We start from the raw sequence: 23,631 nt of genomic DNA on the forward strand, positions 1-23,631 counted from the left end.
AACACTTCCCAAGTTTCTGGTAGCTCTGCGTATCCTTGCTGTTACCAAGAAGCAATAAGAATTTCCTTTAACTTGTCAGAAAAATAGCTTTGAGATGGTCAGCTCTGATCAACCACAGTAATCGATGTTAGCGACACTTTGTAATCCTTGGCGACTCCTGACCTCTTAGCCTCCAGTCAGTGTCTCCACTTTTCAAGTTCTCCATCTTTGAAGGCCACACTCTTGTTATTATAGCTGCTGATTTTCATTATAATTAATAGCAGTATAGCCAAGTGGCAAACAGTGCTCACTGTATACCAAGCATTACGCTAGCATTTTATACTTAGCTTTAACGCCAGTGGCACTGAGCAACTGTCCTTACTTAGGTGTATCAGTCAAGATAAGAAAAGGATGATGTGCTTGCACTAAGCCTCGTGATCAGTTAGTGGTAGAGCTGAGAACGAATGCCATGTGGTCTATCTCTAGTGTCATGCCTTTCGTCATGCTCCCCACCCGCTTACTTCTGTCCTGATTATACTGCCTGCCTCCCTTAAGATCAGTGGTTCTCAACCTTCCTAAAGCTGTGACCCTTTAATACAGGTCCTCATAGTGTGGTGACCCCAACCATTAAATTATTTTCATTACTACTTCATAACTGTGACTTTGCTGCTGTTACGAATCATAATATAAACATCAGATATGCAGGATATCTGATATGTGACCTACAAAAGAGGTTGCAACCCACAAGTTGAGAACACTGCTCTAGATAAAGGGGACTATGCAGAAGCCAGCACTCAGTGACACAAGCTTAGGGAACTAGTCCCTTACCTATGGCTTCATAATTAGAAGACAGCCAAGCCCAGGTCTGAGCATACAGACACCTTTAGCTTCTGTTTACCTGCATTACTGTGTTCCTTCCTCACATCTCCTCTCTTCTTCATAGGTATCCAAGGGACCCTGCCCCATTAGATTAGAGGAAGTCACATCTCTGCTGGCAAACATCAGACCTCGGATGCTGTGCAAGCTCCCCAGGGTCTTCCTAGCAGCTCTAGCATCATGTTACTCGTGTCACGTTCCTGGCCAGATAACACCACCACTTCAACAGTCAATATAGTCTTCCTCTTTCTCTAAGAACCCTAATTCTCATCTAACTTCCTTCTTGTTGGGAAACCAGAGGCAATCCTAGGTGAACTCCTATACCGCTAAAAACATCTCTGTATGTGTTTTCTTTTTCCTTTCCTAGGCAGGCTTGTTCTGACATAGTCCTTTCCTGCCTCCACAGGGATATGGCTCCCATGTTTATTCTTTTAACCTTGTATCTTCCCCCCTGCCTATGGTAGAGTCTTGTTCCTCTACTCACCTCGCTGCAAATCCTTTCCTCAGCTCACTCTAACTTCTCAGATACACCTTCTATTCCTCATTCCCCTGAGTTCTTACTTCTTTATTTGTAATATTTCATGTACTTAAAACATTAAGCATCTGTTAATGCATGCTTCTCAGTGTCACTGACCAGTTATTTCTAGTCACTGTTTTCCTGTTTGTTTTTTGTTTTGTTTTAGTGAAACCAACACATGTGCAAAACTAGAAAAAGCTTTAGGAGTACAAATCGTTCCACAATGCATGGAAAAGGTTTTGTTCATTTCCTTATCCTTAAGTAACCATGACATAGTACCTCTTGAGACCCTCCAGGGAAAGGAGTGTAGATGTCCATTATTCACTTATCTTTCTTGTTCTTTACCCTAAAGGCTCCATATAATCTATACGTGTCTATATTTTCTAGTTTTCCAGAATGCAAGGTATCTAATCCGTAGCTCTGTATCAGAATTTACTTGGCATCCTTGATCACATCTGCCTAGCTGATAGGCAGGCTGGATGATAACTTTGCAAACCAAGTCCCTCTGCCTTATCATGTCATGTCTCTTACCCTTTTGTGTCTGTACCCACCCACAGCCCCATTTCACTGATTTCCATCTGTCTCTTCATCAGCAGTGAGGATCTTCGTCTTTCCTATGGCACTGCAGTGAGACAAAGCTATCAGAGACCCATCACTGAATGCATAACCCTTCAACTTGACTCACCTGCTTTTCTTACCTGTTCCCCTCTTGCGGTTTAGCAAAGAGCCTGTATTTTCCTGGTTGTAAGTACAGATTATAACGTTCCATTATTGCCCTGCTCTCCCTTTTCAATTTCTCTAATTGGATAATCACTCACATACAGACAGTGCCAACCACCCTCTGGTCTTGTCCAGTCTCAGGCAAAGATCTGTCAATCTTCTCAGAAGACCCACACACATGTCTTCTTGTTCGCTGGACACAATTACCCGCACTGTGGCCTGAGGTCTCTCATTTGTCCTCTGATTTAAGGATTTGTCATCCTCTTGTCTTTGGACATTTTTTCCCCTCATAAGTTCTCTTTTTCTGGTAAGGACACCACCAGTGACCAGGCTTAAGATGCAAGAATCAACTTTGATTTTGTTTTGGCTTATTTAATCATTTGCTTTCTTGCACATGTTTTACTGAGTCTATACTGTCTGTTTACCTATTTTCATTGAAAGACAACTTCTCTAATGCCTGCATTGCATAAGCTCTTTTGCCTGGCACTCTCCCTCTCTGTCCCAGTCTTTGATCAAACAAGAATATAAAATACTATTCTGTCATTGCCACTCACAGACCTTCCAATTGCTGGCTTCTTTGTACTGAGTCTATTCCCTGGTGGAAACCCTGAATGTTCCACCCCATCTGGTATTGCAACACCTTTCACCCACTCTTCCTCACACACATCCTACTTGCATCAAATCTTGGGAGTTTTTCCTCCTACTTTTCATTCTTAAAGAAAGAGTCTCTTCTATAATGCATATTTTAGTCCTACCTGGTCTTCTGAGACTGGCAATAAGGACAATATGTATATGTATATTTAGGCATGTGTCCATTCTCCTCGAAGCATGGGTGCTAGATGTAATGAATAACAGTACAGAACTAGCTGGGAGCCATGGAGTATGACTTTAATCCCAGGAGGCTGAGACAGATGGACCTCTCTGAGTGAAAGGACAGCCTGCTCTTCCATAGTGAGTTCTAGGCCAGTTAGGACTATAGCTTTGAGAGCCCAATAAATATAGAAATAAATCTACATTTTTCAGTTCAATAATGAGCAATTTTTGCATAAATGGTTTCCATGCAATACCTCCAACATATCGATGCTAAAATTTATTTATTTTTAAAGTGTTTACCCAAAATTCAAATTTAAGTAATTGGTTTGGTGGTCCTGCATTTTAATTGGCAATTCTAGTTTTTTAACAACAAAAGTACTGAGCTTTTAGTAATGGGGCAAAGACAAGGTAAAAGAGACTGAAGAGTGTGATTTGAATGTTGTTCTTTGACATCCTTCTGACCACTGAAGACATCGACTCTATAAATTTCAGTGCACTGGGGAAGGAGTGATTATGAATTCACAATCGCAGTGGGTACCCTGGTGCTATGGTGATGCTATAGAACACACCGATATATCACCTGTTCTCCCTGTCTTTGCTCAGTTCTGAGGTATTTAATGAACAAAATCCCATTATTTCCATTAAGGACAGAGCCACAGAAATCATTGAAAATGGTAGTAAGAAAAAGCATATACTTATAAAAGGCTAGAAATCAGATAGTAAAAAAAAAAGTTGAAAATGCTAAGAAAATTACAAATGTTGCACACATATATGTGCTGAATTGATTTAGAGGAAGAAGGATTGTGAAGGACAAAGCAAATCATGCAATTTGTGGAAAGTGCTGTACTTATGTAATTGAAAATCATCAGCACGGGATGAGGAAAAATGATGGCCAAAATAAGGGAGAAAGTGTTTTAGAGTGTAGCTGGAAGAACAGCACCAAAGCTAGGAGCCTCATGCTAGCTTACAAGGGCCCAGGGATCCACTGAGGTTTTAAAGGAATGGGCCCATGACCATTCTGGCAGTTGAAAAAGCTATTCATGTCTACAGCCTGAGGCAGGCTGGCCATGTACTGAGCCCACGTGGGCAAGTACTGAGCTTCCATCTTCTGAGTAGTTGCCTAGCTGGTTAACTCTGCAAGGCAATGCACTGTGGACTGACACATGGGACAGAAATTTCTTCAGTACAAACAAGAGGATTCTAGTTTCCAGAAAGGTCTGCATTCACATCATTATCTGGTAGAAACTATTTTAGGATACAAGTATATGGATTGTTTCCCACTGTAGAATAGGTGGGTTATTCTTCAACCTTCTTCCTTTCCTTTTTCTGGAAGCCCCCACCTTTCATCTTATATTACATTGTAAGGAGAATACACTTCTGATTCTTCCTTTACATTACACTGAGCCACAACTATTTGTATATCATAAATATCTACTGCATGAATGAATAATTTTGGTTACTTAGAAACAAAATTCTTGATTTTGCACTTTAGCAACCAAATACTCAGTAAAGAATTAATAGGAAAGCTCAAAACAATAGCTCAACAAAAACAAATGGTCTTTTGAACGTGGTAATGTTGTAAAGCCAAAACACAAAATGATAAATACAACTCTATATTGGCACTCATTTGTAATTCTAGCAACCAAGAAGCTAAGGCAGGCTTCCTGAGTTCCAAGCTACCTTGAGGTACATAGTGAGACCAAGTCTCAAAATCAAACAAATTTAGGTAGTAGATTAGCCAAAGCTAAGGATATATGAAGAAGCCTTATGGAAATCTACTAGTTTGTATGATAATTACAATAGTATGGCATGTATGTGCATGTACATATATATGTATGTATTTGTATGTAGGTGCACGTGTGTGTGTGTTTGAATAAAAGTCCCCTACATGAGTTTCCTGCTGACAGAAGACATAATTTTTAAATGAAAGTCTTAAAGCCAGTAACAGGGTGCCTTCCTAACTGTTATTAGTCAGGGAGACCCCCCATGGGCACCTAAAATAACACAAATTATTGCTAGTGCTTAAATCTCTACTGCTAAAGGCATCACTTACATTGGATGCAAGACATAAAGAAATTAGTCTTAATCAACCAGGAAGCTCTCTGACTGATGACTCACTTTTACTGTGCCAGAAGGTTTTGGGTAGGCTGCTGAGGAGTAAAATATATCAGTAGTCTTAGTCAGCACAGGAACCTGCATGCCACCATTGCCTTCCAGGTAAGATGCACCTACTGGAGTAATAGTGGCATGATGGTTATGGCGGCAACAGACTGTTTTCCGATTGGATAAAGGGCCCATACCACAGGAGGGATTTCATGTCTGCTACTGTAATGCTGGTCCACAGCCCATGTTTGGGGAGGCCCTATGTCCTAGGAGGAAACCTATTACTGTTGTTTTACTAGATGATCATGTTGTCAAACTGCCTTCTAAACATTTATGCTGGTAACCATTTGATTCATAGTGTTGCTCTCAGCTTTGATCAAGGAAATTTTGAGGGAGGAAGGGGAGTGGGTTGCCATTAATACGAAGACGCATAACAGTTCAACATGCCAAGCTGTGCATGAACAATATACATCAACTCACACACGTAACCACGGCTCAGGAACATGGCAGAAGGGAGGCTAGGAAAAAACATGTAAGAGCTGATAAATACAGAAGAGAGAGCTGACTTCTAGATATGACACAGATTTTGCACACTGCAGCTTACAGTAGCTGTTGGTCACCTGCATACAATCTGCCTAAGATCAAACTAGTTCCAGCATGGATTTGGAAGGGGTCCCTGAGCTACCATACTGGGAAGATGGGTACTGGCATTTGATGACAGCTGAGTGAATGATAACCATTCTCCTCTGAGGATGTGGCTGTTGGTACATTGTCTATGCCCTAGTGGGTGGCTCACACCTAAGAGCATATGAACAGAATTAACTGGGATAGATATGATCAAAAAATACTGTATTGATAGATGTGTGAAAAGTTCATTGAACAATTAAAATATAATGTGAAAATTTATCTTAATTAAAACAGATGCAAACATGAACAAAAATAAAACAGAAATTATATAATTTTAATATAATTAAAAATATTAATTTTCATTTGCATTGGCATTTTGCTTGCGTGTGTGTGTGTGTGTGTGTGTGTGTGTGTGTGTGTGTGTGAGATCCCCTGGAACTGGAGGTACAGACAGTTGTGAGCTGTCATGTGTATGCTCAGAATTGAACCTGGGTCCTTTGGAAGAACAAACAGTGCTCTTAATTGTTAAGCCATCTTCCTAGCTCCTCATAAATTATATTTTAAATACCAGCTATGTTATTAGGATGAGGAACAGCATTAATGTAATGAAAATACAGTAGAAACAGGAGGCTAGTTAAATTCTGGGAGAATTCGAGGAGTAACTAACCTAGACCTTGTAGGGATTGAAAGTCTTACAGAAGTAGCCCTTAGGCTGAAAATTGAGGAAAGAGCTATTAAACAGAGAATTAGATGGAGGGAAACTTTTTAAGTACAAATGATACAAATATAAGGCACTGCTAAGCCCAAATGACAATAAATACTCAGTGCTTTGCTTCACTGATGGGTACGGCTGTGGTGCATGCCGGAAAGCCAAACAGCAGATGGTTAAACTGGTCAAGAGGAGCAGCTGTGCCTCAGGGAGCACCCAGGAGCTCCTGAAGAGGCTTAAACAGGCAGGAGATCTACTGAGAATTTAAGTTCCGAAAAGCTCAGCCAAACTGACTTAAGGCTACATCAGGTACAGGAAGATGTGAAAAATCCCTCCTGGGAAGACAGCTTGCCTTTGTTGCCCACAGCCCCAACATTTTTATTTTAATTATGTGGGATTTTACAAGGCTGTTTTCATGAATGTACACAGTACCCTTTGGATAGTTCTCCCCCAAACCCTTCCTCCTTCCCTCCCTGCCTCCTTCCCTCCCTCCCTCTCTATGTTCGTTTTTCTTTCTGTCTTTTTCTTTCAGTCTGTCTTTCTCCCTCCTTCCTGCTTGTTCCCTTTGCCCCTTAGACAGTTTTGATTCCACCTTCATGTCACCAGTACAGACGTGATTTTATTTATTTATACTACCCAGGACTTGGGATCTTTCTCTTTTCCCTTCGGATCTTCTCTTACTACTGCAGTTACGGTTTGTCTTCTCTTCAGTGACTCTGACCTCCTTTACATCTAACTATGTCTGTCCTTCCAGGCCTGATTCTCAGCTCTTCTTTCTTGATATACTTTTTACATTGACCTCCAGCTACCTGCTGGCTTTAAATATCATCTTGGCACTGACAAGTCCCAAATGCACATCACCAGCCAGGACATTTCTCTGCCTTCCAGGTTCATGTACTTGGTTGGCTTCCTATTCTACCCTCCATTTAGACGCTTAAAAGGATTCTCAAAATGAACTCTGAGCTCTCCTTTGAAAATTACCCATAATGCTTTCCTAGTGCCAGTAATGGTAATACCATCCTTCCTATGCATAGCCCTGAGTTTGAAACCACCCAAAACATCTTTGTTTTTCATATTAATCTATTGACAAACCCTTGGATTCAAAATATGACCTTTCCTCACCAAATACTGTTATTGCCCATCCAATATGAGCCACAGTCATCTTGAACCTAGATCATTCTAAGAGCCTAGCCATAATGACGGATTACGGTTGTAATGGATCATTATAACGGATGTCCTTGCTTCTGCTCTGGTTCCCTATAGGTTTACACTTGACACTGAAGTTATGGTTTGTCTTTGAAAATATTAGGTCATGGTGCTCTGAATAAAATCCCCCATGGCTTTCCACTTCCTTTGGAGTCAAGGTCAAAGTCTTTATGATGGCTTGCAATGCAATGGAGTTGACTCTGTCACCTCACCTCTGTGGCCTTGACCATTACTCTTACTCCTCTTGTAACTGCGCTATATATAACCTTGCTTCCTTAGGTCCTCAGAGAGGCTGTAAGCAAGTTTTCCCTTCAGAGCCTTCATCTCCTATTAGTCCACTCACTTGAATACTCAACCCCCACCCAGGTACCCCAGACCTGTGCCATCTTGAGCAACTATATTACAGAGTCTTCCTCTGAATACTTTATTAAAAAAAAAGTCAACCTTCCCTCAAAGCCTACCGAAGGTCCTCATCCTACTGTATTTCTCTTCACTACATGTCACACCATTGCCGTCTACTTTCTGACATTCATATTTATTCCATCCTTCTTCAGTAAAACTGTGAACTTTATGGAACCTATAATGTGTGTGCTTAGGGCAGATTTTCTACTCAGCAGAACATATCTTAGCACACAGGACTTATAAGTGACTGTTGAGTGGATGAATGGAAATGAATGGGTAGAACTGGAGAGGAGACTGTGAACCGGAGATTTGTTTCAACACAGAAGAGGCAGACAGGGATGGTTGGTTGGATACAGGAGGTGAGGAAGACAGAGCCTTTCCAGGTTTCTGACCCAGACCACTGACTGAATGCTCAACTGTTTACTAAAAGAGAGATGAGGGATGGACTGATGGACTAGACACAGGGACAGAGAAGCATAAATGGAGTGTTGAATGTTGGAACTAAGGCTATTTGGAGATATTCAACTGCAGATGTCTTTGAGACAGCTAAAGCCATTGGCTTCATTCACGGAAAGCATTCATTTCTTCCTCTTCCTCCTCTTTGTCCTCCTTCTCCTCCTTCCCCCACCTCTCCCTCTTCTTCAACTCACTTAGTGTATTTTACATGTGTGAGTGTCTCTTTCTATTTGTCTTGTGCACTATACGCAAAGAGTGCCTTTAGAGGCCACAAGATGGCCTTTGATGCCCTGAAACTGGAGTTATAGGTGGTTGGGATCCATCATGCAGATGCTGAGAACTCAATCTAGGACCTGTGATTAAGGATCAGCCAGTGCTCTTAACCTCTGAGCCATCCCTCCAGCCCTACAAGTACTCATTTATATATATAGAGAGAAATTATGTGAGACGGTGCTGGAGAGAGCTAAGAGCCCAGAACCATATTCTGGTGTAATGCTGCATCCTGGCAGTGCATGTCTCAGGTAAAAGCACGGATCCAGCCACTCCTCTGAGCTTACAGCCATTTGGCAAGCCCCTTTCTCCAAGCCTCCATAGAGTCTCATTGTCAGAATGCAACCATTTTTCAGCCTGACTCTGGGGGTTCGTGCTTGCCATTCAGAGCCTACTATATTTTACTGCACCTCCTGACATTGTTACACAACATTTATTGAAAGCACATTTGATGGTAATGAAGTTTCTATTAACTATGATTAAATCTCATAAAGCACCTGAAGATAATTTAAGATGTGCAGAAGCAGAAAATGAAACATTCGGTTTAGTACATTAGGAAACGTAATTGATTAAATTATCTCATTTACAATAAGTGCTTTCATGAGCTATGCCGTGCACATATTTTCCCCAGTTTGTCATTATGACTTGCCAACACATATCTTAAGACTTCAGTTTCTTTTTGCACCTCCCTGCAATTCAAAGCTAGCTCCTTTCCCTGTCTGCTTTCAAGAACAGTGTAGAAAATTCCCTCTGATTGATGGAGTCTACCCACCAGGACTTTTGGAAGATGATGTGTGCCGCTATATGTAGGAACAGGTTGTTTTTCAATTATCTTCATAATTGACTTTGATTTTGCATCAGTGATGATTCATGTCGTCTTAAACTCAGCCCCACGTTCACTGAACAGCTAGCCTGAATTTGGATAATGCACTTTTAACCATGCGACTCACAGAACCCCGACTGGATTCCTCTGGGAACCTTTTGCAATCAGGTTGATTCTGGTACAGTTTTATTTTTAGGGAAATCACAAATTAAGATAGTTTAAGCAATTCTGTTGCAGTATCCAGCAATTACGCACGGTGCTTAGGAGCAGGAACCCCAAGCAAAAATGAACTCAAGAGTCCCTACAGAAAAGAAATGCCTTCTGTGGGGGTTATGGCTGAAAGTACAGATGTAACCAAATTAGAAAGGCACAGAACTCACAAACTGAGCATGAAATTAATTTTTAAAACACACACACACATGCATTTCTAAATAATCCTCATCAATGGTCACCACATGACAACCATGATCTTGTCATACGGTACACAAAACCAGGGGGTGGCGTGCTAATGAGACTAAGAAGCAGTTGAGTGTCTACTCATCCCAGCTATTACCCTGGGAGTCAAGACACAGTTCTAGGCTGCAAACTGAAAGATAAATTTCTCCTCCCCTCAATGTGTTCATGCCAACATACATACATACATACATACATGTATACATACACACACACACACATACACACACACACACACAGCTGAAGTTGTTCTCAACTCAGTCTTCAAAAGCAAGTGAGCATGAAACAAAAAGTCTGCTACCTAGGCACCAAGGGTTTCTTTACAAGCAACTGGTAGCAGTAAATAAAGATACTGAGAAATTCTTAGATTTCAAACTAGTAGCCTCTGTGTACCGTTGTCTTCCCACAGCAATATAGTGGAGCAGAAACAAAATGTCTGGATTTTCCTCTCACATCTCCTGATGCCTGCCCCTGGGTACCTATTTCTGTCTGCCTTCTAAGATCTTTAGTTTTATTTTTTCCAAAGAAGTTAACTAATAAAAGCTATTAACTTTGCTGAGAACTTTGAATTCCAATTTTGCAGATTTAAATGATCAAATCCATTCATCTTGTATTAAGTGAAAGAAATTAGACACAGACAGGTTTTCTAAAGCAGCTGGACATCTGTCTACTTTTGCTATTTATGCCAGCTGTATGGTTCTTTCCTTAGAGCTACACTCTGGGGATATGTTTATATATATATATAAATATTCTTATGTGTATATATATATATATATGTGTGTGTGTATGCATATTGAAAAAGTTTCTCTTCCCTTCAACATGTGCTCCTCATATATAGACACACAATGCTGAGCATATGTATATATATATACATATATACATGTATATATATAACATACATGATATGTTCCTTTATATAGCACCAGTATGTTTTCTTTATCTCTAAATTTATGTAATTACTTAAAAACAATATCATGTAGATGCTAGGAGTATCCATCATCATGGATTCTAATTTCCTTAATTTTCCTAAGTAGACTATGTTTTGGTAGGCTGTGTTTTGGTCTCACACCCCGAGAATGCTAAGACTATGGTTCTCAACCTGACTGCATAATGAAATTGCTTGGGGAGCTCTGAAAATTAAAGATTTCTGGATTCTGATCCCTGCCTCCCCTCCCAATTTTGATTTCCCAGGTAAAGCCTGGGAGTGTAATTTTTAAAAGGCTTCTAGCTTAACATAAGTGCCGTCAAAGCTGAGGACCACACAATCAAATGGCCAGCTGCCAACCATTTAAGACATGTTCTGTTCTCTAAATCCCCTGGATGCGAAACAGAAATAAGCCAAAGGCCTCTTCATAAAGCAAGCCTGTAGCTAGGGAACTAAAGGCCCACTCGCTCCAACACCAACACTCAGCTTGAAGTTATTTCCCTGTGGAGGGCTGGCTCCTAATCTACATAGTGTCCTTGGATGTCCCAGCAGGTGAGACTCTAGGTGTACATTCTCTGGAACCCTTTCTTCCCTGACTTTTCTTGGAAGGGCTAGGGGCCAGGCTTTTGCCTACAAGGCTGCTTTCCATGCAAGTGTGTACTGACAAATATTTATTGATTTTAATGCTATGAATCTCTCCAGAAATAAGAATCCTAGATGACATTTGTGGAGAAATGGACTTACAGGCAGAAAGAATCAAGAAGAGAGATTTACTTTTGCTTTGAGGGAGGGGAAGGGCGTGCATATTTCTTTTTGATTTAAACCTCCGATATGTGACTTCAAACTCAATGAGGAGAGGCCCCGAAAGCCCTGGATCTGTCAGAGGACTTCGGTTCTGTTTGGCTCCTGAACAAATACAACAGTAACGCAGCAAATATGAGAATAAATTATATCCACAAGAGGAAAAATAACTTACTTTGGGGTTTTATTTCATGAAGAGGTTTTTTATCTAAAAGAAAGAAAGAGAAAGAGAAAGTTGCATTTAATAAATTTACATGGAGTAGATATATTCCCCGTATTACTTTGTATGGACCTTTATAAATGATATATTTTCTCCAATTTGCAGGCAATATGGATTATGGGGCCCCACGTTTTTTCTTTTGCATTCCAATTTTTATATTTGCCTCTTTTTGAAATACTTCCATATAATGATTATTTTATTTACGAATATATTTTTCTCTCCAGCTTGCCGGCATTTTTTTTTCTCTGTTGCTTCTGCTAGATTGTTATCTGCATGATAAGTGCCGGGAGCTTGCAGCCTGCTTCTTTTAACGTCCAGTGAGCAGCCTGCTCGGGTAAGAGATGCCATTTCACTATACATGAAGACAGAAAAATGAACCAGGAAATAAATATTTAAAGGGATCCTGCATTGGTTTGCAATAATCATGGTCTGTATGTAAACTTCCAAACTGCCTGTTGAGCCTTTCCCTGGGGCTATGGGTGCGGTGTTGTGAGCAATTTGGGTTTGGGATTTTGTTTTCTCTTTTCCTAATCTGTGTGTTGTCTTACTCCATGAAGAAAGTGTCACTGCATATGTAGTAAGCTGGTGAGATGTGTGTGAGCAGAAAAGGCACTCAACTGGAACTCGGAGGTCAGAGGCAGCTGAGGCATTTGGGATCTTTCTTCCCAGAGTTCCCTGCCCACTAAGCACTCTCTTTGGTCTTATACCCACCAGCGTATAATTCTATATCTCACTAACTATGGTGCCTGAGGCTTCCGTTGTTTTGCCCAGGACCCCTCTCTTTCTTCCTGCTCCACCTCAGGCCAAACACTACCACATTGTAGAAGGCAGTGTACGTGTAGAAGGCAGAAAGGATAGAACTCTTTGAGAATTCTAGGATTCAAGACTTTGCACAGCCTCCTGGACACACAGAGTATCTGGCCCTCTCGCAGTCCTCTTCTAGACTTTGATGGGACAATGTCAGATTACACAGGTCAAGCTCATAGGTGATCATTCATAGAGTCACATTCTTTGGGCTGTGAGAGGTTACCTTCCCCAGACTCCCTCTCTGTGAGTCTGAAGATGAGCCATCCTGAGTGAGGATTATGGCTTGTGGATTATGGTTTTAACAGAATCAAACAGAATGCTACCCATTTTTGAACTTCATAAATATTATCTGACTGACTGCACAGTCTCCCCTCCAAGGCAGATAGGCTACTGTGGTCAGAGTTTGCCCAGGAATGTCTACTAACTGAACCCGCGTCTGAATTTCATATTGATCTTGACAGAGAGTTCGTTCAGTACATAACTGCAGTGTGCTTTGTGTGTTTAGCTGTCTGACCTGTTACAGAAGCAGATTTTACAAGCTAGATGCAAACCATCCTCCTGTATGTGGACCATTTAACAGTAAGGAGAACGAGACAGCAGAAAGTACTGTCGTCAAATGAACAATTTCTGGGATGACAATGTATTATTTACATTGACCTGCTTACTCAAGACTTTCATTCAGGTTTCAAAGAATACTTGCATGCTCCTTGCTACACAGACTCAACACATTTCCCTCAGAGCAAGTAGGTGGCAGCTGGAAGCCCAGATGCTACTGTTCTCAAGAATAAGAAGGCAAAGACTTTGGTGGGTTCAGCTGAGCTTCCGTTTTTTTTTGCTAACTGCAAAGCATCTGAAAGCATTCGATTTGGGAAGCACTGAGAGACTGGCAGGCCGGGGCTAAGATGCCGGAATGGGATACATTGCTACAGCCACAAGTGGAGATGGGAGATTCCAGTTTAGAACTCTGGCTAAGCTCAACAGTATTTTTCTTCTAAACCATGAGAATGGGCATTATCCTGGAACGCCCTTAAAAACAGGTGAGATACAGGATGGAGCCTCAGAGAAACTCCTAAAATATAACCAAGCTGTGAGAAAGGTGGGGTGGTGGAATTCTAGTGAGGATAGCCCCGAAGTAAGAGTGAATATGGCTGAGAAGCCAAGGGTTAAGGACTGGAGATGGAGACCCTGGCATACGTGCACATGAGGCAGGAACATTCCCTCTGAGCCAGCTCCAGTGCCAAGGTAATTGGTGCAAATGAGGCAGATTGGGGGGCTGAACTGGCCTAGGTCTTTAAGGGTTCCACATGAGACTTCAATGCTCCTACTGTGAACCAGGTATAGAAATGCCCTCAGTCTTTTCTACTCAAGTTTAAGCGAGATGCATAGAGAACCGCGAAGCACAGTTGGCCCAGGTTTGGCTTACTACCTGCAGTAAGTGGGAGCTGATGAAGGAATTTCACCATGTGATGATGGTTATGATGGTACATGTTGGTATGATTTTTTTTTTTTTTTTTTGCTACTGCTTGGAGATGGATCACAATGTCAGGTCAGGAACTTCACTGATTTGGTCTAGTGTCTCTGCTAGAGTGAGAGCAAACTGAGTCAGAGCTTAGTGTCTTGATATGTAGAAGAAGAAAGGAATCCAGAAATTCTCTAGGGACACTTCACTTCCATCCACCCATGGTTAGCCAACTGGAGCCCAACCTATGACATGGGAACAGAAGCCATTCATACTGGTTTCCTGCTGCAGTGTCTAAATGCCTTAAAAGGCCACTGTTTTACCAGTCAGCATCTCTCACATCAATCAGCATCTTGTAGAAGAAACTGGAAAGCTCTAGAGCCCAAGTACATCACAGTCCCCTGGCATTAGCATCAAAATTGGGTTCTGCTGTGTTTTGTAAAATAAGAATACCTCGTAAGGAAGCTTCCAAAGCACAGCATTTTCCTCAGTGAAACACTGAACCTGATGTCAGCCCTCTGTGTGCACTAAGGAAGGCCATCTCCTGACCTTGCCGACTTTGAAGGCTTGGCCCATTCTACAATGAGGTTTTATTCTCTTTGCATAATCAATCTCTCACAAAGCTCAAGGCCATGAAACAACTTGGCCTTGGTCAACCAAATCCTCTCCACTTTAATTGCCCTCGCTCCAAAGGGCATATTCAAATGCCCCCCTAGTAAATGAATCCATTAGGACCATGGTTCTTAATGTTGGCTGCACATTAGAATCACCTGGGGAGCTTTTAAAATAAACACCCATGCCTGGGCCCTATTCCAAGAGCTCCTGATTAATTGGGGTTTGTGTTTTTGTGATTACTACTACTTCCTGGCAAGAAATCAGGGACCCTGTGTGGTCAACACCAGTTAGTGTCTTTTTCCCTAAGGGGCTGGGAGGTGGCAGAACACAGACAGGTCTGGGAAAGTTGGTTTTCTATTTGACAAGCGTTGAAATAGTGCAGTTTGGAGCCAGTAGCGGCTAAGCAGTAGTATGGGGGGAATTCACAGCCATTTCCCAAGATCTGCCTTAGGCCCTGGGAGGGCAAAAGGATGGAAGGAAATTGATGGTACATAATTGTAACTCTGCCTTATTTAGAAGTTTGTTTTAGAAAAATCACATTTACCATTTACTTACTAAGCGTCCTAGACAGGCATAGAGGAAGAAAAAGATTTACTACAGAGAATAAACACTGCTAATATTCAGCCAGATATGCATGTTTAGACTTTTCTTTAATTTTTATTTATATAATATTAAATATACATATGCATGCTTATATGTGTGGTAGTGTGAAAATATAGGGAATTTGCAGTCAGTCACGTTATTGTTTTCACGTAGAAAATTTGTATCTTATTGTTCTTCTTTCTGCCTTTGTCATTATTTAGTACAGTAGAAATATGGTTGTGTGACTCCCACCCCCTGCCAGTATGTGTGTGTATAAAGGTATATATGACAGGAAGGTGCAGGAGGGATGAGGGATGGGAAGCAGGAGGGCGGGTGGGAGCACTTGACTTTTTATGTTAGGTGATGATTCTTTCTCTTCTACCTTAATTTAGTCTTTGCTTCTTTCCCTCCCATTCAGTTTCCCAAAGCATTTCCATGGGATCCATTGTTCTTGAGAGCTATTTATAAAGCTACCCACTGGCATCTAGCCCCTACTAGAAACCAAATCCAGCCAGCCTCATGCAGACCCACGCACATGCTGGGGACTTGAGGGGTTGGGTCTGAGGAGGCAACCGCCCTGGACAGATGGACACCATCTCCAACTCCACAATTCTTCAGATGCTGTGGGCTGGGATCTCTGACACCTGTGCCGTTCGGTTTCAAACACTGCTCTCAGTGTCTGCATGGTCTCTGAGCCTCATAGGATCAACACAGTGCATGGGACAGCAGCTCTTTCCCAGACTACAACCCAAGCATGTCACTACAGTCAACATTTAACCTACTTTTACTTCATTTTCTTTTCCAAAGACTGCTTTCATTTCCTTCTTTGTAGAGTATATTCTTTGAAACCTTTTTCTGACCTGAAAATATGTATATCAACGCTTTCATTGTAATTCCCTTTGTACATTTTTCAAACTCGAATTGTTCAGTTTACCAATATGTTAAATGATCTGTCTCTTTTCCCCCCACACTGTTTCTGTTTTATTTATTACAATTTCTAGCCTCAGCAAGCAATACTGAACCCTGGTCCTTTGCCACCTCAGACCATAGCCTACTGTCCTGCTTTTGTGGTCTCACCCCAACAACTATGAATTTGTTTCTAGAGATCCTCAACAAAATTCGTCTAACTGTGTGTGTGATAAATCTATTAACTCTTCTGCTCCCTTGTAAGCGACATTTCAGTTCATGGCATTGCCTCTCTCTGGGACATCCCTCTCACGACAGTTTCTCAGAAAAGCCTCCTGCTTCAGAGATGCAGAACCTGACGTCTCTGGTGATTGCTTCATTAGCAGATAATCACTCTCCCCAGGTTGGACAGCTTACTGTCCATAAAACACAGAATAAGTTTTTTTTAAAAAAAACTTAATGATTTCATGTTTAGATTTTCTATATTATGAACTCATGTATATATACCTGTCATTTACAGGTCCCTAGAATGTACCATGCTAGAGAGTGATGAGTCTGTTGAGTCTATGTGGCATTGCAAGGGTAAAACAATAGGATGAATAGTACAGAGATGGATGGGCAGATGACACAGAAGGCAAGCCACCCTAATAAATGGGGGGACCTAAGTTTGGATCTCTAGTATCACGTATATGTTGGTGGGTGCTGTGGCTCATCTGTAATCCCAGCATGTGGGAGGGATCCCTGGATCAAGCTGAAGAGATAGATTAGCCAAACTGATGTGCTTCAGGTTCAAGTGAGAGACTCTGCCTCAATAAATGGAGTGGTTCAGGAAAATACTTGATTTGATCTTGGGCCTCTATGTATGCCACCCCAACCCCCATCCCATACGTTCACATACATTACAATTAAATATGTACCCAAGCATACCACAAACACACTCAAATGCAAAACAAAAGAAATCACTCAGAGGAGCTGACTAAAAGATATTTCATTATTTGCAGATGGGGGGAAAAGCGCAGCTGGAGCTATTGATTACCAGTGTGTGTGTGTTTCATTTACTCAAGCATTACCTCTTTCCCAATAATGAGAGATAATTACAAGCCTGTTTTATGCCCTGTGAATGCTGCCCAAGGCTGGAGGAAGTCCCAGGGTCTTCCTGAAAGCCTGCATTAGCACGGAAGAAAATTAGACAAATAGAAGTCCTGTTTGACATTGGACATATCATGCTGCCTGAGTGTCAGGCAGACGCTGACTGGACAGGTGAGGATTCTGGTCGCTTGGTGTTCAAACACACAGAAATGCAGCAACCAGTATTTGTGTTCACTATAAACCTGTCTAATGAGCAAAATTCAGAACAGGTAAGTGGGAGAGTCTTCTTTTGTATGTGTGTGTGTGTGGGGTGTGTGTGTGTGTATGTGTGTGTCTGAATCCCTCATTGTGATTTCCTGATAAGTTTTTTTTTGGGGGGGGCTGGGAGAAGGGAAGACCCAGTGAAGGTCACATATTTACCCTTCCACAAGATGGGTCAACACCTCCCTTTCCCACTCACAACTCCTGCCAGCTTTCCAACATCAGTAGGTGAAAAACAGATCCAGTGATATCTTCCACCTAAGAATTATCAAAGATCCCATGATGCTTATTAAATGAACTACCACAGGGCACTACCACAGACAGCTCATGCATGTCATACTTGGTGACCATGGCTCTAGCACTGCCCTCTGCTATAGCAAATAATTAGTGTTCATTTAGGAGGTGCGATCTCCTCCCCTCCTTTGCTTTTCCAACGACTGTATGTAAGATCCAAATATGTGTCTTTAAAAACGATTCTCACAAGGAGTATTTCCATATTATAGTTTGAACTAACTAATCATTGAAATTTCCAGACTCCATGTCAACATAAGTTTTGCTTTTTACTCATATATAATTGTATTTAGTTATTTGGTAGATATGGTTTCAATATGTCATTGCCTTGTGCAGAAGAATCAGCATGTCCATTAGCCTGATGCATTTATCATTTTTTTAATATGAGAAGATTCAAAATACCCTCTTTTAGCTATTTTGAACCACATTTTTTTTTTTTTGCTGGCTACTTTCATGTTAACATCAGATCCTTTTCTTCTTCTCTCGATATAACATGGCATATGTAAGCTATCTATGCAGCTCCCTAAGCTCCACAGCCTGTGGTGACCATTTTGTGGCCGCACAATCAAATATGATTTAGCCATTAAATAAGAAAAATATTGTCACTTGCAGCAATAGATGGCCTTGAGGATCACTGTGGTTACTGAACTAAGCCAGTAACAGAAAGCCAGGTGGTCCATGACTTCAATCATTTGAAAACACATGAGCTTCCACGATGCTCTCTCCAGTAGCAGTCAGTCTGGGCTTTGGTTTGTTTCTATGATGGGTTTTATAATGGTAGGAGCCTTCACATTCCAAGGTTCCTGCAAAACCTTTCCATAATTTCTGCAACTTCTCTGATCAAAACTGGTTTCTAAGGGGCAAAATGCTGGTTTCCAACTCTATTTTCAGGGAAGATGCATACTGAACTCCTCCTCTGGGCCAGGAATGCTTTTCTTTGATCCATTTGTGTTTGTCTGCAATAAATGTCTGCACCCATTCAAATGTGCATGCCAGCTGACATACAGCTCAGTGGGTGAGGACTGGGCTAGCATGCAAAAATACCTTCCACTCCTCACCACTGCAAAAGACCAATCAAGCAAAACACCAAAAATGGAACAAAATGTCCAGAGCAAATGATCACTTAACATAGATGTAATATCCAGGTATTTTAAGTATTAATCAACATTCTAGAAAATGTTGTTGACAGCTGGTAGAATGTGATACATGTATATGTAGACATGTTCTATCATATAGATATATGACAGAATATTGTTCAAACTTTGCAGAAGAGTCACTCACGATGTCATGTAAGGACTTGCGGACCCTATGCTATGTGAAGTTAGAACAGCCACAGACAGAAAACATACTGCATGGTTTGTTTTCCATGTGGAATCTAAAAACTCAGACTAGAAAGTAAAGTGTTGCTGCTGGCCTTAGTGGTGAGTCAAGGGCTAGAGGCAAAGGTTGATGAATGGAAAGTTTCAATGTAGTTAGATCAGGAAGTTCTGGAAAGAAATGTCCAGTGTTGTGACTACAGTCAATATCATACAGTGCATTTAAAATTTACTAGGAGAGTGGATCTTATAAGTGTTAGAGGGATGCTGAGTATGCTAATTAGCTAGTGGTGGTATTTCCCAAGCACTCATGTAGCAAACATTCAGGCCATAGAGTAGAAATAACAACTTTTAACAGAGAGCTCCACCAGACTCCAAGAAGAGTCTGGAATGCAATGGAGGGTTCTGGAAGGCTATATATAGTGACTTATCAACTGTTTTGATAAGTTCTGACACTTGCTATGGGTGGGTGACAGAACTTGGCTCACAAAGAACTTCTTCAAGAGAAACTGGAATCTGAGGAGCCCTAGTTCAAACATTCTCCCTCACCCTTTTCCCATTTGTGCTTTTTCTAAGCCATCCTTCTGTTTCAGTTTCCCTAAGGGTAGGCTTACCAGTCTATTCCACCAAGGTCAGTCACTCTAGCTCTTGAAGCTACTCAAGTTCTTTATATTAGACACATAGTTACAATTATAGAACAAGTAGTCTATTTTTCCTAGTTTATCACCAAGAACAGGAACTGAATAAAACAAGAACGCTAAGTATCTTTGAACTGACTTAGTGCTAAGTGTTACAGCACAAGCAGAAAAGGTAGCTTTCTAATAATAGGTATTGTATGTGTGTATACATATATACATATATGTATATATTATATTATGTTATATTATATTTATTATATAATAATAGGTGCTAAGAAGTCTTAATTCCATAATTGGATCCTGAATGAGTATAGTGTCCTCTTTCACTGGGATTGGGCAATTTATTTCTTAGTTAAAAGTTGCCCTGTACTCTGTGTAACGGCCTCTGAAATCTTTAACTTTATGTGTGAAAGAATGAGATTAACTTCTCAAAATAATACAAAAGCTCTGAATCCTGAAATTTCAGTGGTGCCTTCCTAATTTCCATATGGCATGTGTTTGTATACATACCCATATATATGAGATCAATATCCAATGTCTAAAATTATTTTCAACTTTCAGAGCATCCATGGAACTTAGACATTACTGTGCGCTTATTCCTTGGGTTGCAATATCATGATTCTTGCCCATAGTCACAGCTGGTTAACAAACCATCTGAATTGATACCACAGAGTCTTGACTCCTAGCTCAAGGATATTTGCTATCTGTTGTATTTTTCTGACTGATATTAGTAATTTTCCATTCCCTCTAACACTAACATTGTTGTGAAATGAACATCTCAGACTACTTGCGTTTCTTTTTCTTTGATGACATCATTTTGGAGAAGTCTCGAAGGGTGAAAGAAGTCATGATACTGGCATCTTCAGTTCACAGGTCACTGTTTCAAGTTCTCTTGCAGACATACATGCATTTAATATGCAATCAAAGGGAGGAAGTAGAACCAAGATACAAGATGTCCTCTATCTCCGTTCATTTGCTTCCTTCAGCACACCCTGGAGGCCACTGAATTTTATTGAGTAGATTGCTCAGTTTTAAATCACCTCCGCCACTGGGTACTTGCCATTTCTTTCACAGCCCAAGAATTCTATGAGCTCAGTTATTAAATCTTTCTTCAGCCCAGGTGAATATTTCTTAGCGCAGAGTTTTGTGGAGTTGAATCTTGAACTAATTACAATGTTAATGTCGAATCTGTAATTCAGAGAGCTAATTTTTTTTGACAAGTCTACATGCTAGAAACTTTCCTAACACAAAAGGACCATGGTCATCAGCAGCTACTGAAAGCTGTTCCTATTAGCTATGGAAACAAACGAATACACAGACAAGTAGAAAAGACATCATGGATGCTAATTTGATCCCTCCTTCCATTCCATAACAAAGGAGATTTGAGTTTATGTTGAAAATGTGGAATGGTTTTGTACAATTTCTTTGCTGTCAAATTGTTAGAAAACAGATGCTTTCTGTGATTTTGCAAACCAGAGCATCCCTTGCGTGGTGTAGTGGGGAACGTTCATTGTTCCCTGTGGATCAGCCAGGCTGGAAGTGTGCCTTCTTTCTCCTGATCCTTCTCCTTAGTGTGCCCAACTATTATCAATGTCATAAAATGACAGAGCTGGATGTGGCCTTTAGAGTCATTCACCTGGCCCATCTCCTGCTAGGGACTACCTCCTGAAGTCAAATTAAGGGTATAAAATCAAGAGACATTCATTCACGGTAAAACAAACATCCATACATTCTTGTTAAAGTACCATATAGTATGGCCTGCTTAACTCCAGGACAAGTATGTAAACAGAGGGGGGAAAATGCATCACAACATGGTTAAGAGGAGTGGATGAAGATAGGTGAAAGAGATAGAAGGAGAAAAAGAGAGACTAGAGAAAGCAATTCTCAGCTAGGCTACCCTGTCAGGCAAGTTTACAGGCAGCATAGATCTATGGGGGATAAAAAAGGAGATGGCCATCGAGAATATCATGGTGATAAAAGGAATTTTAAATGTTTCAGAGCTAGCTGGTAAGAAGGGGAGAGACTTTTCAAAGAGTACAACAATAATGGGCCACTGGGTGAAGGTCCATCCTTATTTGGAAAGAGGATTACTTCTTAAAACAATCCGATACCTTTTTACTTATGAAAAAGGCAAGATAAAAAAGAATATATTGAGTAGATAATAAAGGAGGTTTTATGATCAATCTTTGCATGGTTTACTTATTTATTTTATCCTTTTTATGGTCAATTCTACCTAGGATATGGCACATTAAGTGGGAGCTTTCTTCCCATAAAGCAAAAGGCAAAAAGTTTCAGCTTCTAGAATTTCAAGGAATACTTCCCGTATGACACCCGAGGATTGAAATGTTTATGTTGCTTTTTTCTTTTTAAATTAAACACAATGGAAACTTGAGCCTGAAGTCATTCCACTGTCTCCCGAAAGTTTATGATATACTGATCTTCTTATGGGGTGTCCCATAATGGGACAATGTTTACTGGGGTATGGGGGAGATGTTGTTACTAACTTGCCTAATGGCTGCCTGTGTGCCCAGATCTGCATCCTTATGACTCCTGTGTGTCTGCAGCATCACATGCACATTTGCTGTGTAGTGCATACAAAGGCACCCGTGAATTAATCAATTGTTTGTTATGCAGCAAGGCAAACTACCAAGTCTTTGTTCAAAAGGAGTACCTAGTCAGCACTATTAATCTGAGTTACTGCTGGAGTTTTACTTGTTTGCAGTGTAGGAGATGGAATGCAAGGCCTAATTTATATATGCTAGGCAAGCATTCTACCATGGAAACCTAGCCCCTTTGTACTACACATGAAATGGGAGGACTTCCTTCAATTTTCTAACTACATGGGAAGAATTTGCAAGATGTAGGACACTTTAGGGCCCCAGAAGAATAAATTGCATTAGGATGGTATCTTGGTGATGTCAATTTTATGTCTTGGCTACAGAGACTTCCTGCTGGAACTAAGCAGCTATGCAGTGAAACCTGTTCTGGAATTTAAACAAGTGTAATTAAACAAGTGTAATTTTAGTATTGTTCCTACATCTTTGCCCACAGAAAGGAGTAGATGAGTTTGGTGTTGGTAGAGACACTTATCTACTATAATCTTACGTGAAAAATAGGTGTTCCATATAAGTCACTGACAAAAAAGGAGGACAAGAATTGTTATTTCAGATGCTCTGAACTATTATAGAATAAAATGTCTCTTATTCAGTGGCCGAAATAAAGGGAAGGGGTGGTAATTACTGTAATAGATAACAATGAGGTCAGAGAAAACTCTTAACAAAGCAACGATTATTTTCATGTGATTACAGCTTCATCCTTTCAGGACTTTCCTCTAGGTCATTTAAGTGGAAGGCTCAATAAAGAAAGTGTTTGTATTATTAGCTGGGCCTTGGGAATGTTTGTTTGAGCCACTATTGTATGGTTGTCATTATCTTTGATGCGGCTTCCAAAGTATCCATTCAAACTTTTCTTTATCAATGTGCCTATCAGAAATGAAAACAAATGGCCATTTAACCCAATTGTCCTTTTCCAAGCTGTCAATATTGAAATGACCTATACTCTCTGTCTTTCCAAGACAAACAGATTGGTTTGCAGGTAGCATTGCCTGGAAGATTTCCTCTTTCTTTAAGTCCCCCGTGGCATTTCTCTGGCTTTAGTCACACCACACATCTAGAGGCTAATCCCTTCTTCTGAAGCAGATCCATTTAATCTTCTCAAGCCAAAGCCCTCCTCTTTTTCCTTTTTATTGGAATAAAAAGCCACAGAGA

The 23,631-nt window shown here is 40.7% G+C and overlaps 1 protein-coding gene across 6 annotated transcripts in view; it reads right to left on the minus strand.

The window, feature by feature from the left end:
• Unc5d (unc-5 netrin receptor D) overlaps window positions 1–23,631 on the minus strand; it is a 514,815-nt gene that overhangs the window by 72,835 nt on the left and 418,349 nt on the right. For 5 of the 6 annotated variants that reach the window (XM_028768243.1, XM_028768247.1, XM_028768248.1 and 2 more), the window contains one exon: window positions 11,856–11,888. The exons of the other annotated variant lie outside the window; for it this stretch is intronic. In XM_028768243.1, the coding sequence (XP_028624076.1) occupies window positions 11,856–11,888 (33 nt within the window). The remainder of the gene's footprint in view (window positions 1–11,855; window positions 11,889–23,631) is intronic. 6 annotated transcript variants of the gene reach the window in all.

The sequence above is a fragment of the Grammomys surdaster genome, unplaced genomic scaffold (assembly GCF_004785775.1).
Source record: "Grammomys surdaster isolate TR1022 unplaced genomic scaffold, NIH_TR_1.0 185, whole genome shotgun sequence".
NCBI classification, from domain to species: Eukaryota; Metazoa; Chordata; class Mammalia; order Rodentia; family Muridae; genus Grammomys; species Grammomys surdaster.